Source organism: Myodes glareolus, chromosome 16 (genome assembly GCF_982192425.1).
Source record: "Myodes glareolus chromosome 16, mMyoGla1.1, whole genome shotgun sequence".
NCBI lineage: Eukaryota > Metazoa > Chordata > Mammalia > Rodentia > Cricetidae > Myodes > Myodes glareolus.
In genome coordinates, this window is record NC_142041.1 from 12,411,638 (window position 1) to 12,429,292 (window position 17,655).

Below are 17,655 nucleotides of genomic sequence, written 5' to 3' on the forward strand. Positions count from 1 at the left end.
GTTTATGTGACCTTTCCTCAAGTTTTGTAACTGCTAGAAATTTTTCATAATAAAGAACTGGAGGGAGGTTAAAAAAAATGTATTCTGACCATCAAATTGTTTGACTGAGTCAGCAACTTTATTCATATTTACCGTAATAACAACCAAGGAAGTGTTTGCATTCTAGGCAGAAATGGTTTGGGGGATGCACGAAGGCCTGATGGCAGAGGCGCAGTGATACCAGGGGAAAAGATAGAAAGTCAAGCAGAAAGGTGAAGTGTTCCCTCACAAAACTTACAGAGCTCTGCAAAGCTCTAGGGAGTGCATGCTTGTTTATTGGAGAAAAGCTTTTGCACACAAAGGCACATCCCTTACCCCAGGCTATTTTGACAGCTGAATTTACAAGGTATGCGCCATATATTGCAGCACTGAAAATATGGAGGAGACAATAAGCACATTCCCAAGGTTGATGTTTCTGGGACAGGTACTAGACAGATGTCAAAAACGTGGGAGGAGCCCTCAAACAAATCCACATGAAGCACAGCTTCCAGCTATGGCACAGTGTTTGCTTCATCTTCTTTGAGGACACCTTTGCCATCTCTCTTAAGATTTCTGTTGTGATAAAATACCAGGATCATACGCAATTTAGGGAGGGAGGGGGCTTCTTTTGCTTATACTTCCACATCACCGTCTCTCATTAAAGTAAATCAGGGCAGCAACCTGGAGGCAGGAGCTGATGTGGAGGTAGTGGAGAGACTGCTTACTGGCTTGTTCCTCGTGGCTGGTTCAGCCGGCTTTCTAATAGCACCCGGAATCACCAGCCCAGGGACGGCACCACTCAGAGTGAAGCTGGGCACTCCCACATTGTTCACCAGTCAAGGACATCCACCACAGGCTTTCCCACTGGCCAGTCTGGTGGGAATATTCTCTCAATTGAGGTTTCCTCTTCCAAAATGACTCCAGCATGTGTCATGTTGACATAAAACAAGCCAGCACATGATCTGAATACAATACTTATCAGAGTATAATTAGATCCTTTGGTCTCAACACACGCTGTATACCATTGTTAAGAGTTGTTTTTCTCAGTATGATTGAGTGAATTTCCTGGATGGGGTCATGAGTTAGCATTGACTAGCTCCAATGGCTCATTATTATTCATTTCTAGTAGATTTCCCTTGCTTTCTGTGATCTTTGTCAGACTAAGGAGAACGTGAGATGAAGGAAGGAGGAAAATACCCAGGGAATGAGGGAAAGTACTTCTAGGGCTTGCATGGGCTAGTTGACACCCCATGAACCACTGCATGTGGCTTGTGTATGTCATGGCGTATGCATACAAGAACCCATATATTTTCTTTTACGAGGATCTCACACTTACCAACAGACAGAATATAAAATGTGACTTGGGTAAATTCCTATACAAACCCCTCTTTCAAGTTCTCTTGGACAGTTTTATCATGTAGTTCCAGCTGCAAACCCCAGAGATGTTTCTCAGGTGCTGTTATTGACCAAGTATATGGATGGATGACTGCAGATCTGATGTCATCATCAAAGAGGAGTTTCTGAAAGGAACTGAAACTCTCTTGGCAGTGCATTTGCAGCTGGCAAAAATTCTATTTGCTGTTATATTTGCTGTTCTGTTGCATGTGGCGTCCCGGGGATGTCAGTAGTATGCTTACTTCACAGATGTAGAACCCAAAACTCAAAATAGTTAAGACTGTCCGAAATCCTTCATGGAGTAGACAGCACTGGAATCCATGCCTCCAAAAATAAACCTGCTTATTCCAGTCTCAAAACCCATGTGAAAGCAGTACAAATAACTAACAGTACGTCCTCCAACTTAAAGCCCTTACTATATGCCTGAAAAACAATGAAGGCAGGCCCTCATGAGTTAAGGCCTAGTTTATTGAAAGTTATTTGAGGAAGTTGTCTTTATAGCAGCCGGACAAGGAAGGGTTCTACAATCATGGAGTCGGGAACACAATCCAAACCTCTTCCTGAGTGGTGCAACCCTTGGATAGTTGTATATCTATGTGACCTTTCTTATTAATCCTCTGGACTACAGAGTGTTAAATAATAAGACAGGGAATAGGTCATGACACCTGATAAGGGTTTACTCATCATACTGATATTTTTCTGATTCCTTTGTAGTCCCAAGTGTCCAAGCACCCACCTGAGAACAATAATTCTGATGGCCACCACTAGCTACACCAGGGTTTGTTTGTATTTCTAAAACTTAGATCCAAAATTGAATGCTTTCTATAGTCTGAAAATGCAGTTCAGTGGGCATTTAAATGATGGGCCTTGTCTTAAAAATACAAGTCTCTTGTCCTCCAAGTAGTTCCAAGCATAAAATGTTGACGAAGTAGAAGATAAAGTTATAGCAAGGTAAATTGAATTCCTTCCTAGATACTTCCAATCATATCCTTTGAGAATCAGCATTCTGAGAAGAGACCATTCAGAGGCAAGTCCCAGACCTCATTGGTTCCCTGTCCTGTCTGGTCCAACACCCCTTCTTCAGCATACCTGCAATTGTTTTTACTAGAAGATCAGATATGGTCTTCTTTCATCACTGAAAGAAGTCCTTGTTATTTGAGGTTGTGCTTGACTCAGCAAGGACTATACGCACTTGGAGAAGAAGACAGTGGATTCTCTCTATCTTGATCTTGTTCGTAATTAGAAACTGGCCATCAACATTAACTCTAAAAATCAAGGTACGTGCAAATCCGTCGCATAACCTCACAGAATAGACTTAATGTTTTCAGTAGATCCAGGTAAGTTGCTGGAAAGGAAATCTTCTAGGTAAACTAGAAGCCAATCCTCTCTACATACTTTCCTTCAGTACCCTAATAACTACTCTCCCTGTCACTCCGCTCTGAGGCCAAGCTATTTGCTTAGGGGACACCCTGTACCTCTTTACCATGCTGGAGCCTTGTGTTTACCTCCCTGCCATGTCTCAGAGCTTCACTCTCTTCCTCAGTGGTACAGACTATAACTTAGCATCTTTAAAACATGACACCTTATTTGAACCTAACTCTCTTCCTTTCCTTCCTTCCCCTCTGAAGTCCACATAAATATTTACAGTAATGATTTGGAGACAGAACTCTTCCCTTTCCATATTCTCTCAGTGGAGATTCCTGGCAAGATAGGGCTAACTGCAAGGTGGCACCACCTTGGGTCTTTTGCCATCCTCAGCAGGACATCTCCAAGTTAATTCTTGGCTGGTTTAAGACAGAAAGTCTTGAAAGACAATTCTTCTTGTCAGAATCAACTTTTGTCTTTTGCTGAGTATAGGAAAACATTTCTATCACTTAGATTTAAGGACATGGACACTGAGGTCCTTCCTGATGTGGAGTCAACCTTTTCTCCCCTGCTACTAACTAGGGTTTCCTTAGCCTCTTATTGACTGCACTTTCTTCAGTAAGATGGTCATCCCTTGTGAAACTTCAATGACTTACCTGCCGGCCCTTGGGATTTGCCTGGCGTGTGAATTTCTATGGCATTAATAACAGTAGTTGACAGCAGTATGTTTTATGCATTCTGTTGCGGTCCTCTGGCTTCAGGACAGATTTCATATGCTCTTTATTTAATGGCTCCATAAGATGATAGTCTAGGATTCTTAAAGTATGACAGAAGAAAACTACCAAAAATCAGTAAAAGATGACCAAATATAAAATCATCTAACTTTTTTTTTAAAGGTGGCTGTGGGCAAAAGACCCATTAGTTCCAAGAACAGCCTATCAGCCTATACCAGTTGTAAATACCTGGAGAACAGTTAGGCAGACTTATGTTCTTGATTAGCTAGCTGCCTGACACTCCCTTCCAATGAAAGTACTTGATAGCTGCTGCTTCAGTATAAGACAACAATACTTGGCTTGTTCCTCTCAAAAATTATTAAAACAGGTGAAAGGACATGGAAACTTTATTTTGTTTGCTTTGTTTCTTGTTTTACTTTTTTTTTTTCTCAACTTAACACAAGCCGGTGGCATCTGGGAAAAGTGAGCCTCGGCTGAAAACACTGCCTCAATCACATTGGCCCACAGACAAGTTTGAGAGGCATTTATTTTCTTGGTTAGTGATTGATGTGGGAGGGCCCAGCCCACTGTGGGTGGTGCCGCCTCTGGGCAGAGGAACAAAGATTGTATAAGAAAGCAGGCTGAGCAAACCAGGATAAGCAAACCAGTAGGCAGCACCCTCCACGGTCTCTGCTTTCCGTTTCTGCTTCAAGTTCCTGCCTTTAAATTCTGTTCTGACTTCCCTTCGTGTAAGCTGTAAGGTAAATTAAATCCTTTCTTTCCCAAAGTTATTTTTAGTCATGGTCTTTATCACAGCAATAGAAAAATGGGGCAATACAGTAGAAAATGACTGGACCAAGTGTCCAAAGTCTTAACTTACTAGACTTCGTGCCCTTACCTGCACAGCTGCTCTTACCGTCTGTGGCCTACCTATCAATCAGATTACCTGGAAAAGAAAGCCTATAAATTAAGATGTTTCTTTTTTTTAATGATTTATTTAACTTTATTTTTTTTTATGTGCATTGGTGTGAAGGTGTCAGATCTTGTGGAACTGCATTTTCAGACAGTTGTGAGCTGCCATGTGGGTGCTGGGAATTGAACCTGGGTCCTCTGGAAGAGCAATCAGTGCTCTTAACCACTGAACCATATCTCCAGCCCATTAAGATGCTTTTTATTAATATAAAATGCTCTCATAATCCTTGTTCGTATAATTCCCAGCTCAGCAGTTTTGGCCATTTCTACTAAGGCACATAATTTGAAAACAATGTCTCAAATAGAAAGCCTTTGCCCTCAGTGAAGCACGCACTGTAGTGTCGCTGTTGAAATGAAATGGTTTCGTGTCGCTTTTCTCCCCAGGAGGACACTACTTTCTTCAATCAACCAGCATGAATGCAGTGGCAGACACGGCCCTGTTTTTTGCCAAGTTTCTATATTACTTTTTAGAATCGTTAGTTTTCAAGGTAATTCCTAAAAGGAAAAAGGATGTTGCTGGAGAGATTGTCCTTATCACAGGAGCTGGAAGCGGACTTGGACGGCTACTGGCCATGCATTTTGCCAGCCACGGGGCCATTCTAGTTCTCTGGGATATTAATCAAGAAGGTAACATGGAAACATGTAGACTGGCCAAAGAGAAGGGCGGTGTGAAGGTCTTTACCTACAAGTGTGACTGCAGCAACAGGAAAGAGGTCTACAGAGTCGCCGACCAGGTGAGTTTATTGCCGCTCTTTGCTTTCATGCTGAGAAAACTGCTTTTAGCCTGCGCTTCCCGTCAAACCCGAGGGAGTAATCTGTTACCGGTTCTTCCGAAGATCGAAGATCGTTGGGTACTTCTGGTTTCATTATCTTTGCCTTAAGTGTGACTTTACGGCCTCCAAAAGCAGCATAGAGGGTAACAGGGGGAGCAGGGCTCCGTTTGGCTTCAGAGCCCAGCACCGCCCGACTGATTCGCTTAGTAACTCACTTCAGAGTCCGGTCCTGTCTGGTGGCTTTGCTCCGTGATTCACCCAACCTCCCCGGTCGGTCGACACTCTGCCAAGCCCCAGCTCCTCTGCTTCAGTTGTGCAACTTTCACCAAGTTATTCACCTTTCTACACCCCTGTTTCCACATCCTTGAGATGAAAAGCTAGTGGCTGGCGGCATTACAGGCAGCGCTAGCTTCCTATTGTCTCAAGATTTTAATGACTCTGAAATCCCCTTCCCATCTTACGGCAAGCCTACTGCCATATTGTATGTTTTGAACATGGTACATGGAGTATACGGGGGAAGTACTCAGCATGCAGGCGTTCTTCTCACACTTCACCTCCTGGCATTGTCTGACCTCGTGTGCGATATTCCCCTTTACCCACAGTTCCCTTGGTAGGCACAGCACAACCTAGTACAGCACACAGGGAACCACCAAATGGAAACATCCGTGTGGCCGGAAGCAGAAGGGAAATTGGAGGCAGACGCCTTTATTATTGTTTCCACAGAAAAGAGCAGGCAAGCTACTTAGTAAGTGGATCATTTGAACAATTTCCAAGGTCTCTAGGGCATAGGGACATCTTGGTATTCTAGTCAGTGACTCTCGCATGATTGAGGTCGTTATCAGTAACCTACACCACGGTAATCGTGTGAAGGGAAGTGGTCGGATGTGAAGGGAAGCAGTCGGACATACAGGATTAATGGCTTTCTCAAAAGGGTTAATGTACCAGTTTCTAGCCAGAGTCACAAACAAGCAAAAACAAAAGAACAAACAAAACTCGCAAGTGTATTTAGTGTGTTAGTTACTATTTTAAACAGTTTGTGCACCTAATAACTCACCTCAGCCTTCTGAGATGTGTGTCGCTCCCATTGTTCCCGTTAAACAAGATGCTAAACTCCTGGAGCGCTGAACATGCACTTACCCAAGATCTCGAGGAAGAAACTGGCGAGAGACAGTCACAGCCAGGCAGTTGGTACATACAGTGTGAGTGCAGCATCTCCAAGGGATTGCTTTGCATCCAGTTTCTATTTGCGGCATTCATGTTTTGATTTATTAAACTTAATTATTGAGTTACCACACCCTGCTACGTTATGAACCTCTCTCTGCGTGCTTCTTTGCTTTTCTTCTTCCTCTTTCTTTGTTTAGGGACCCACAGGTTTTGGGTTTGTGTAACTCACTGACAGTGAATAACAGTGTGGGCATTGTAGCTCCCTGGATTCAGGGGAAAGTCAGGGTTGGTCCTCATTTTGCAAAAGGGAAAGAAACGTGGCAGGAAGAGCTCCCAGCAGAATGCATTTGAGGTGACCTTATTGTGACTTTTTTCAGGGGCTCCTGTCTCAGAACCAGGAAGCAGGCAGCAGGCAGCTCAGGGTGCCTGGAAAGGTCTTTGCTTCTATCTCTGATCATATATAAGCTTCACAACAAAGCAGGAACAATGGCTTTGCTACTTTGTCAATAATGAAACAAGGCAGGGAGAGCACAGGAAATCAGCCAGGTCATGTGTCAGGCATCTTATAGATATTAAGTGACCCTGGAGCCCTGTTACTTTGTTGCAGGAGCATCTCCAGAGAACTGTAAACAGTGAGGACATTCCCCAGCCTTCCCCTAACTCTGAAAAGCACTCTCATCTCCTGCGCCACCATCCCAGTCCCCTACAAAACATTCTGTTCTGGTTAAAATTCCCTTGGTGTCCAGTAGGAAAGCATCCTAAAAATTTGAAAATATTTGCCATTGGAATATATCTGTTTTTCTTTGCCACAGTCTAATATGTACTATTTTTTTCTAAGTTGATCACTCTATCCTGTTTTTGGCTTATTTGTTAGTTATTAAGTACTGGAAACCCCAAATCCTTTAAATGTAAGACTTTAACAAGTGGCAAACATCATCCTCACCCTTGAAACAAGTTCACATTCAGCACGACAGCACTTCAACTGGCCCGTTAATTAGCTTTTCACAAGCAGAGGAAGAAAAGACTTGTCAATTCCGTCATGCAAAGTTAACATATACAGTCAAATACAGCACACACACTTGTAGCCCCATTGTTGGGAAGGTTGGGGAAGGAAGACCGTGAGTTCAGGGAAGGCTGAGGTGATAATCTTGATGAGGAAGAAGAGTAAATTTATGTAAAGGCAGGTATTGTGTGTGCCTCAAGATTGGGCATGAATCAATGTTCCTCTCAGCATTGAGTCTTTGGGCAGGTTCTTAATTCCCTGTAGCCTGTTTTCTCACCATTGGCCTACAATAATGCCTTCCAAAATATCTTCCCAAAGTAAAAATTAAATCCCATAATCTAGACAATCCTTCTCCTGCTATAGTGTCCCTCAGAGGCAGGACTTTCCCTGGGAGTGACCTGAGTGGCCATTCATTCCCTGAATGTTTAGAGATTTTACACAAAAGACTTCACCTCCTTCGACCCTTTGTTTTGGTCAGACATCCCTCTCTAGTCTTACTCTCATTGTCCCACTAAACCAGTAAGAGGTCCTTAGTCTCTCACGGATGTTTCCTTAGGCCTACATGCTTCCAAAACACAGAGGTCTAATCCCAACAAGTCTGCATTATTAAGTCTCCCTTTAACAACCCACCCCCACTTACCTATATAAACAGCAATGTTTTCCCGAACTATCCAAAGCAGCTCCAACTGGTAGGCTTAGCATACAGCGTGGACCAGGAGTAGAAAAGTCAGGGTAGGCAGCTCTTCTTGTCCGAAGGGAAAAAATAAAGAGTCATTGTATCTGCCAAAAGATTTGTTTCAGAATTTAAAAAAGATGGATGAAGTTTTCAAGTCATTGCTTAACCTGTTTCCTACTTGGACCCAGCATCAGCTTTGTCCCTGTGACCTTCAAAGTTGTAATCTGAGAAAACATGGTAGGAGAGAGAACAGTTTGCTTAGTATTTCCTGGAGTGTGCTTTACTCCAAACAAGACTCAGGTGTTTACTGGGTTTTGTAAGCAGGTGAAGTAGTCTATGGAGGTGGGAGGTGGAAAGAGACTAAAGCTTGTAAAAACACAGTAGAAGGTAGTATTTAGATTAGAGGCAGTTTTTAGGGCAGAGTGCACAGCATCGCCAAACTCTCTGGGTAATAGATCAAATACATCATTGTATATCTTCATCCCAAGTACTGACTTGACCTAGTCAAACGGGAGCCAGGGAAGTGACGCCAATCAAATTCATCATTCAGGCATCTGCATGCGCACAGTAAGCCTAATGGCTGCAGGAAGAGATATGCTCAGAGACACGCAGGCAGAGAGCGTCCCCACACTTCACGGTCACTCAAGACCAGCAGAAAAGAAACAAGAACAGAGATGCAAGAAAGGGAATGGGCTGTGCTGGGTGTGTGGACCACTGGCTGTTTTCCCAACTGCCCAGGAGGCAATGGTGAGAGGATCACGGCCCAGATCCTGACTGGGCTACAGAGCCCCGGTTGAAGCCACTTACTGAAGCCTTGAAGTAAGAGGGCTAGCAAAATTTTGGAAGTAGATTGCTCAGCTAACATGCACAAGACCCGGGATTTAATCCTTAGTTTGAAAAAGAGAAAGAAGAAAGAGGGAGAGGGAGATGGTTTCTGCCATGTATAGCAGGCCATGTTCTTAAGGAAATCATATTAATGCGTTTATCACGACTCATGATTCTAGTCCACGGTGACTGAACCACGGAGGCCTGTCAGGAGGCAGCAGTTCAGCACAGGGAGTACAGGACACAGCAACCTTCCTGCTTACGATGTGGCCAGGAATGGAAGGGCAATACCACACCCACAATTCCCCACTGAAAATCTCTCCAAGGACTGAACACCCCATTAGATCTCACATCTCAAAGCTTCCCTCATGTCCTGAGAGCACCGAATCTCAGGAAACTGCAGATCCAAGATGGGAGAAACAAGAAGGGAGACGTACAAACACTTCTGGGGTCTTGGAAATATGTTTTCTTTAAAGTAGAGGTTACATAGGTATGTGAATTGACCAAAATTCATCCAACTTGATACTTAAATGGTGCATTTTTGTAATGTAATAAAGGTTTAGAAACACAATAAGTTTTTGCTGTTTTGTGGATTTTTCTTTCTCGTTGTTAAAATATAATTATATTACTTCCCCATACCCTTTCCTTCCTCCAGCCCCTCCAGTGTTCCCCCATTTACTTGCTTCCTTTCAAGTTCATGGTCTCTTTCTCCGTCAGTGTTAAAACATGCACACACACACACACGTTGGTTAACCAATTCGGGGCTTCATTCCTGGAGAAGAGCATTTCTCCCTCTCTCAGCATTCCTTCATTGTCTATAGGATTTGTTTAGAGGTGGGGCCCCATGAGATATCCCCCTTCCCTGTTAGCACATCTGTTGGTGTTGTCCTTGCTCAGGTCTTATGTAGGCAGCCGTATTGCTGAGATTGCTGAGATTGGTCATGGGTGTAGCTTCCCTGTCAAGTCTAGGAGACCAGACTTTCTGGTCCTCTGGCTTTTATGGTCTTTCTGCTCCCTCTTCCTCACTGTTGCCTGAGCCTTAGGTATAAGTGGCCCATTGTCACGTATCAGTTGGAGCTGGGTACCCCGCAATCAATAGCTCTCTGTGTGTTGACCAGTTATGGTTTATTTTGTAATGGTCTCCATCTGTTATAAAGAGAAGTTTCTTGGATCTGAGAGATTAAGAGTAAACATTTACAATGCTGTTAGATATTGCACTGGTTTACTAAGTGGAGGTAGTGGATGCTCCTCAAAGATCCAAGATGTCAATAGCCCCTGAAAATTGTCTAGGTGTCCAGTACCAGGAATGATCGTCTTCCTGTTAAGTGGGCCCTAGGTCTAATTAGACAGTTTTAGATTACTGCCAAGATCTGAGTGCTGTTGTTGCTCCCTTAGGGATATTGTGGCCCGCTGTGGTTCACAGTGTTACCATAGGGTAGTAATATTGGTTTCTCCCTCATTTAGCAGCTTCCAGAGCACCTTCCATTACTATGGAAGTCGGTCCTCAAAGAGGGGGACTTTGAAGGCAGCTCTGTCTCAGATTCTTCATGTCCAGACTGCATGGTGTCTTCACCAAAACAGTATAAGTGATATGCAGAAGGAAATGGTAAAAATGAGGGGTGGTTTTAATTGGGTGGAGGACAGGAAGATGAATACAGAAGGAGAGGGATGCAGGAAGGGGAAAGTAATACCAAGGATGTTCCAAAAAGCCATGAGGAGTTATATTACTTTTTATTTGTCTAGAATTATATACACTACATATAAGTGTATATAAACATATCTAGTTAAATGAAGTTAAGTCACTAGGGCTGACAATGCTCCTAACAAAAGTTGTAGAGTTCCTAACAAAAGCTCCAGTGTCAGGCATGAGAAACCCCTTTCAAGTTGTTCATCCAAGGAATCTAAGAGACTCTCAAAACCATATAAGTTATTGCTATTTCCCTGACCGATTTCCAGAGGAAATCTAGTTCTAGGACAGGCTCCAAAGCTACAGAGAAACCTTGTTTCAAAAAGTTGAAAAAAAAAATTTCAACGCTTCAATCGATGTCATGTTTTTCTCATTTCTGGCCAGGTTAGAGAAGAAGTAGGTGATGTCACCATTCTCGTTAATAATGCAGGTGTCGTGACAGGGAAGCCCTTCCTTGATATTCCAGACCACATGGTGGAAAGATCGTTTCTTGTCAACGCCATCTCTCATTTCTGGGTAAGTCTCTCTTTCGTTTTTATTCGTGTGTCTAAAAATCCCAAGCAACGGTTCAGTCGTTCATCTGTAAATACAGCATTTGATTGTTTCCTGTTGAAGCAGGTAGTGGAAGCCTCATTCTCCCCTGGCTCGTCTACCTAGCCTAGATTAGTTTTTCCTGGTCTTGCCCTACTCTAAATTCTCAGGGACATCTCTAACTGCCTTTGACAATAAAAATGTTCTCTGTCTGCTTCCTAATATGGTAACCACTTGAAACACGATTGATGGAAATGAAGAGTTAAACCCTTAAATTTACGCCCTTTGATAATAATATATAATTTATAACAATTAATGTACATTTAGTTAGCCACAAATGCCTAGATGCTAATGCCTTGGATGGTGCCGCTCTGCAGAGAGGGTCAGAAACAGAAGAAAGCTGGGATTACCAAAGTCCTTTCTACTGAGAGGGATTACACTTGTTATAATACAAAAATAATTACCAGTAACTGGTGATGCATGCAAGATGCAGGATGTTCGAGTAATTGAAGCCAGGGCTATGGATAATTTATCTTACCAGGGACAGCAGAGCCTCAATCATTTTTGCCTCTGAGAGACCTTGAAATGGATTTGTTTCATGTCTCCTAATTCCTATTTATTGTCACTCAAAATTTTTACAATGTTTATAGTCTCTATAACATTTGTCTTCTTCTTTGGTCACCAGGAAGTGGTATGAAATGAGCCTGCAAATTTATTTCAGTTGATAGTAATAAAACAGCTAACACATTGTTTACATACTTTAGAGTTCCCATAGATATTTCCACAAGCTGATGGCTCCTTACCTGCATCGGCATCCTAAGCGTGTACCTTGGTTGATGGTCAATACCATGTCGGTAGGTGTAACTAGGGTCCACACACTCCCAGTGACATCACAGACCGAGAAACCACTCTGTATTCCCTTCTCATTGACACTGTCGTACCTGTCATACAACTCACACTCAAGTACAAGTCTCTCCCTGCTCCATGCCAGCTGTCCAAGCCATCTCTTCCCTTTACTGACAGCTTATCACAGTTTCCCATCTTCAACACCAGTGCCTTCAAACTTCTCTTCGTATGGAAGCAAGTTGATATTTTTGCTGTATTAATCAAACAATCTCATACAACACACAGCTCAAACAACCCTCATTCAGAGGGTGCCAAACACATTGAGAGTGGAGTACATTTCCATAGCACAGCTTGTAAACTCCAGCAAGACATGGTAATGGTCTCTTATCTGCCTCCCCATTCTCACCTTCATTTTCTGTTCATGTTCCATTTACTCCTGAAATCCTGACTAAACCCTAGTCAAACCCTCCTCAGGGGGTCTTGGCATGAGCTGTTCTCTCTGACAAGATTCTTCTTTCTCCTGCCTTGCATCCTTCTGGCCTCCTGTAGTCATTGATACTGTACTTTTATATTGTGTGCAAGTTCAATTGTGGCCTTAACTGGTTCACACAATTAACAGTGAAAGGAATCAATAAACACACACAAGCCACTGTGGTGAGTATCATCAAATTTAGATGTTGAGTCTGAGCAACCAACAGAACCAGGGAATCCACTTCCATCCAAAACTAGGGAGTCATCACTCATTCCTAAAATTTGAGAGACTCACTATTTTGTATATTTCTCCCTTGAATTGGATTCATCTGCTCCAAAACTTGATGGTCAAGCTCTCCATAGATCTCTCCAAATGCTGTTCCTATAGCACGTCTTGAGAGAGATTTATTTTTCTCAATATGGCTAAGATTCCTGGTCTGTCAAAAACTGTCTTCCTTTGTTACCCACAAATATTTTTCACTGGATTCTGGTAGCACCATAAAAAGAATTCACAGAGAATTTCACTCTATCTTGCAAGTACTTACAACTGCATAAACAGGATTATAAGCAAACCAAGAAAGCAACATTTAACTCACATTATAAACTTGTTCAAAAATCTCCTTATAAAAAATAGCATTATAATAATTTTTAAAGAAACAAATCAAGAACAAAGGGAAAGTGCTTTCTCACACGTCTGCCAGTATACTGAACAGAGAATAAAACATTAATTACCCCTCACTAATTCCGTATTCTACATCTTTACAGTCTGTCCATATCTACAGAGTCAATCAATCATTAATTGAAATCATTTGAAACAGGATGTTATATCTGGAGTGAGTATATAAAAACATTTGCTTGCTATTATTACACAAGCAGTAAAGTAGAAAAATAATATTTTACATTGAGTTATGTGTTATAAGTAACAGGCATTTAAAATTTGCAGGAGAATGATATTGGATTATACATAGCACTATATCATGCTGTATAAGAAATCTGTATAGCCTTGAATTTTGATATCAATTGGAATCTGGGAATCAACATTCCTCCAAGACCTGGTCAGACTCTACTTCTCCATGACCAATTATCTGAGTTAAATTCTAAGCAGTTTAACTATAAAATCCCATGTCTATCTTTCAAAGTAGCATCAACAACCAATCTCTTCATTCCTTCAGAAGATAAGGAATACACAACGCTGAACTTACCATCTCAATTAATTGTTCTTTTTAAAAAGTGAAAACTGTGCTTGGTGGCTCAACACTTGTTTACTATTGCTCTGGGGTGTCCACCAGAGAAAACTGCTCAGACATGGGTTTAAGTCAAGAGAAAGACTTTATCAGCTGCCAAGGCGACCACACTGGGTGTTCAGGATCTCAGTGTAGCCCCAAGCCTTTCTCAGGATGATCTTTAAAGGACAAAACCCATGTTCTGGGTTGACATACTTCAGTGACAAGAACAGTTAGGCAGAAGCAGAACTACAGAAGCCCAAAAGGAAGATAACACATACACAACACACACACATGTACTTCCACAAATGCAGAGACACACACACATGTACCCCATGCACATATACAAGCAGACACAAAAAATCTTCACAGAGTTTTTTTAAAATTCTTTTTTAATGATTTAACAATGAATGATTGCTAAATGAACACTTCTCTGCACTTTTTCTTCCCTTTAATAATACCCATAGAAGAGTATGGATTAGTCATTTCTAGGATCAACTCATCTTCATAACATCCTTTAAAAAGCTTCCACCAATATGGTATGGGTACAGTTCCAGGAAGCCTTTCCCATGGTAGGCCCTTCTTATGTATAGTTCTGCTTTTTAGTTTCTGATAACCTTGCTCAACCACAGCTTGAATATATTTTATGGAAAATTCTAGACATAAGAGTTCTTAGGCTTCAAGTCATGTGCTATCCTGAGTGACATGGTGAAATCTTAGACATATCATTCCAACCCAAAAAGTCATTTCTTTGTCAATGTATCCACAATACATGGCTCCTACCCATCAATCACGTGGTCACCCTCTCAAAGCCAACTGTTAGGGTGCCACTCAGCTTGTGCTCAAAGAGCTCATAATTTACTTAATAATGGCCTCAAAGTACAAGGTTAGTAATGTTGTCAATTTTTATATGTCAAGGAGAAGACAAAGTATTTCCTTCAGTAAGGAAAAAATTATATGTTAAAGTTGCTAATATATATAATACACTAAGATATTTTGAGCAAAGAGAAGTCACACTGATATAACTGTCATGGTATATTGTTATAATTGTTCTGGTTTATTATTAGTCACTCTTGTTTGTCTACTTGCTTAATTTATAAGTTAAACTAATCACAGGTATGTAGGCATGCATAGGAAAATATATCCTACAAATACGTTTAATACTCTCCAAGGCTCTGGCATTAACAGATGTCTTGAAATGTGGCCCTCTGGATAAGGGGTGAGGGCTCCTATAAACACCCAATCTTTTTATCTTCCATTGAAAAGACAGAAAAATAGCAGCAAATCCAACCCAGCACAAAATAAAACTCTGAAAATGGTTAATCCTTTCAGATGACTTACAGATCCCCTGGACATTTGTCCTACCAGTATTTGGCTGCTATAGTTGAAACCTTCATTCATACCTGGGAGCTTTCTCTGCCTCCATGCATGTGGTTTCACCTCCAAGGAGCACTGACACGCATCTTCCATGCTTTCATTCACTTCTCTTTCTTGAAAATTCCTAAGTTCTCAGATGCAAAGCTGGTATCACAGTGGGACCTCTACCAGGGCTTCCAGACCCTGCATTTCACAAGGTCTAGTGGACGGTCACGTAGAATAGATGTACGACTCAATTGAAAGCGTCAAGCTTTTCAGCTGAAGGACAATAACTGGCTCTTACTATTTCCAACCAACCTAACAGTCATGACCAGGGTTTCATCATTTAAAGAGAAAGATGCCATAACCGTAAGGAATAGATCCTTTAGCTTTTGCTGTGCATGGGCTTGAAATGGCAGAACAACACAATTACCATCAACCACACAGAGACTAGAGCCTTAGCTCAGCAGCCACAGAATGAGTTCTGTTGGAGAGAGATGGCCACTTATTGGTTCCCAGGTGCTCATCCCCAAAATAACCACACAGAAACTGTATTAATTAAATCACTGTTTGGCTCATTGTCTCTAGTTTCTTATTGGCTAACTCTTACATATTAATTTAACCCATTTTTATTAATCTGCATATCGCCACATGACAGTGGCTTACTGGGTAAAGTTCTGTCTGGCTCATGTGGGGCTGCATGACTTTTCTCTGATTCTACCCTTCTTTCTTTCAGCATTCAGTCAAGTCCTCCTCACCTAGCTCTGTTCTGCCCCACCCTGCTCTTCTATAGGCTCAAAGCAGTTCTTTATTCATTAATGGTAATCACAGCATACAGAGGGAAATCTCACTTCACTTCCCCTTTTCTGCTTAAATAAAAAAGAAGGTTTTAACTTTAACTTAGTAAAATTACATATAACAAAACAGGTATCAAGCAAGAATTACAGTTGCAGTATTTGTATCTACTTTATCTTTTATCATAACTAAGGGAAACTATAGTTATAACGATTTTCAACTCCATCAAAGACTCTAGAAGGATATAATATTACCTAAGTAAACAGGAAGTACATTGTAAGCAACTTTCTAAAGCAACATTTCTAAAAATGACAGAGAAATCTCGCTGCCTGGACAGTCACACAAAGTTCTTTTGTACCACTGGGGCATCCATCTTGAGCCTACTGGCCCATAGTATCCAGCAGACTTTTTCACAAAGCAGGAACTTTCAAAGATGATTCCACCTATATTGGCAGTTTGTCAGTCACTTTCCTCTGTGTCCTGCACAATGTTGAGCAGACTCTTTCATGAAGCAGGAACCCCGAAGGATTGTCTTTACCTTTAGTCAAGTTCAGCAGTCATTTCTCTGTGGGTCCTGTGTGTCCAGTTCATCAAGCAGTCCAGGCAAGAGCAGTTTCTTGCCCAAAGCTAACCAACTCCATAAGGGGTCTCATCAATGCCCATTTTTCTCTTGAAGTAGATTGGTACTGCCAGGAGCAGATGTGTCTTACTGTCATGATAAGTCCTAAATTCTTAAAACATTTTAAATTTCATATTCTGTAGTCTTTGAAAGGTTTGAAGAATGCCTGTCTAATTGATATATATATATATATATATATATATATATATATATTTCATCCGTAAAATTTAACATGACAAACTTGACTATTATAGATGACTATCTATTAACTTATATTTCTTATTTATACATTTTTAAATGAGCTGGACAAACAGAATACCTTAATCAAGAGCAGAAATATACATAAAACAAAATTGATCTTAAATTTGCATCAATTAACCAAGATCCATACCAATACAAATCTCTATAGCATATCCCCCTCTAAATATAAAGAAACATTCATAAACAATATCTGGGAATATGAGCATAGTTCTATCCAAACTGCTTCCTGCTTTTAATTGGGTGAAGTAATTTTGGGGGGTGTTTATGCCAACCTTTCAGAGGGTCTTGGTTCATCAAACCATATTAGTCTGGAAGCAATCCACAAGCTCTCATCCTCTGTGGAAACAAAAGAAGAACCTCTTTTCCAAAGCAACATATTCTTAGACTGAAATTTTAAAGTCAAGATACCTTTATGTTGGTTTACCTTAGCAACCCATACAATAAAATGTCTGTCTGTACTTAGCTCCTTCACAGTCAAAAAAGTTAAAGACACAATAATATACATAATCCAGACTCTCTGTGAATTTTCCATCTTTACGTGGCTTATTTATTTTTATTCTATTACATTTTCTGTACTCTGTCTCTTCGAAGACTTTGTTTTAATTTTTTTAAACCATTTACTTCCTTTTCTTAAGTAAAAAGAGTATACTTTTTTCTTCTCTATACTCTTTTTCTTCTCTATACTCTTTTTCTTCTCTCTTCCAAGCCTACGTACATTTATCCAACACTGACCCATTTAGAGGTCTTTCATGTCTGAATCTGTCCTGTTGTGTATCTGTAATTCTTTATTGTCTAGGAGCACTTCTTAAAATGCTAAGCACTTCTTAGAAACTTAAGCTGCAGCATTACTAGGGTACATATGGTACTTCTGTTTGCTCCACACAGTCCAGCATGGTGGAGTTGCTCACTGCCTCTGAAAGCCATGTGCAATGCCCCATTTCTAGGCACATAGCCAGTCCATG

The 17,655-nt window shown here is 41.2% G+C and overlaps 1 protein-coding gene across 3 annotated transcripts in view; it reads left to right on the forward strand.

Moving 5' to 3' along the window:
• Positions 1-2,671: 2,671 nt before the first annotated feature.
• LOC125390999 (short-chain dehydrogenase/reductase family 16C member 6) overlaps positions 2,672-17,655 on the forward strand; it is a 29,279-nt gene continuing 14,295 nt past the window's right edge. For 2 of the 3 annotated variants that reach the window (XM_048420248.3, XM_085677044.2), the window contains exons 1-3: positions 4,101-4,252; positions 4,848-5,197; positions 10,976-11,107. In XM_048420248.3, coding sequence (XP_048276205.2) covers positions 4,877-5,197; positions 10,976-11,107 — 453 coding nt within the window. In that variant the 5' untranslated portion in view covers positions 4,101-4,252; positions 4,848-4,876. Of the gene's footprint in view, positions 2,691-4,100; positions 4,253-4,847; positions 5,198-10,975; positions 11,108-17,655 lie in introns of those variants that run through there. The other variant, XM_085677043.2, reaches the window with a different exon arrangement.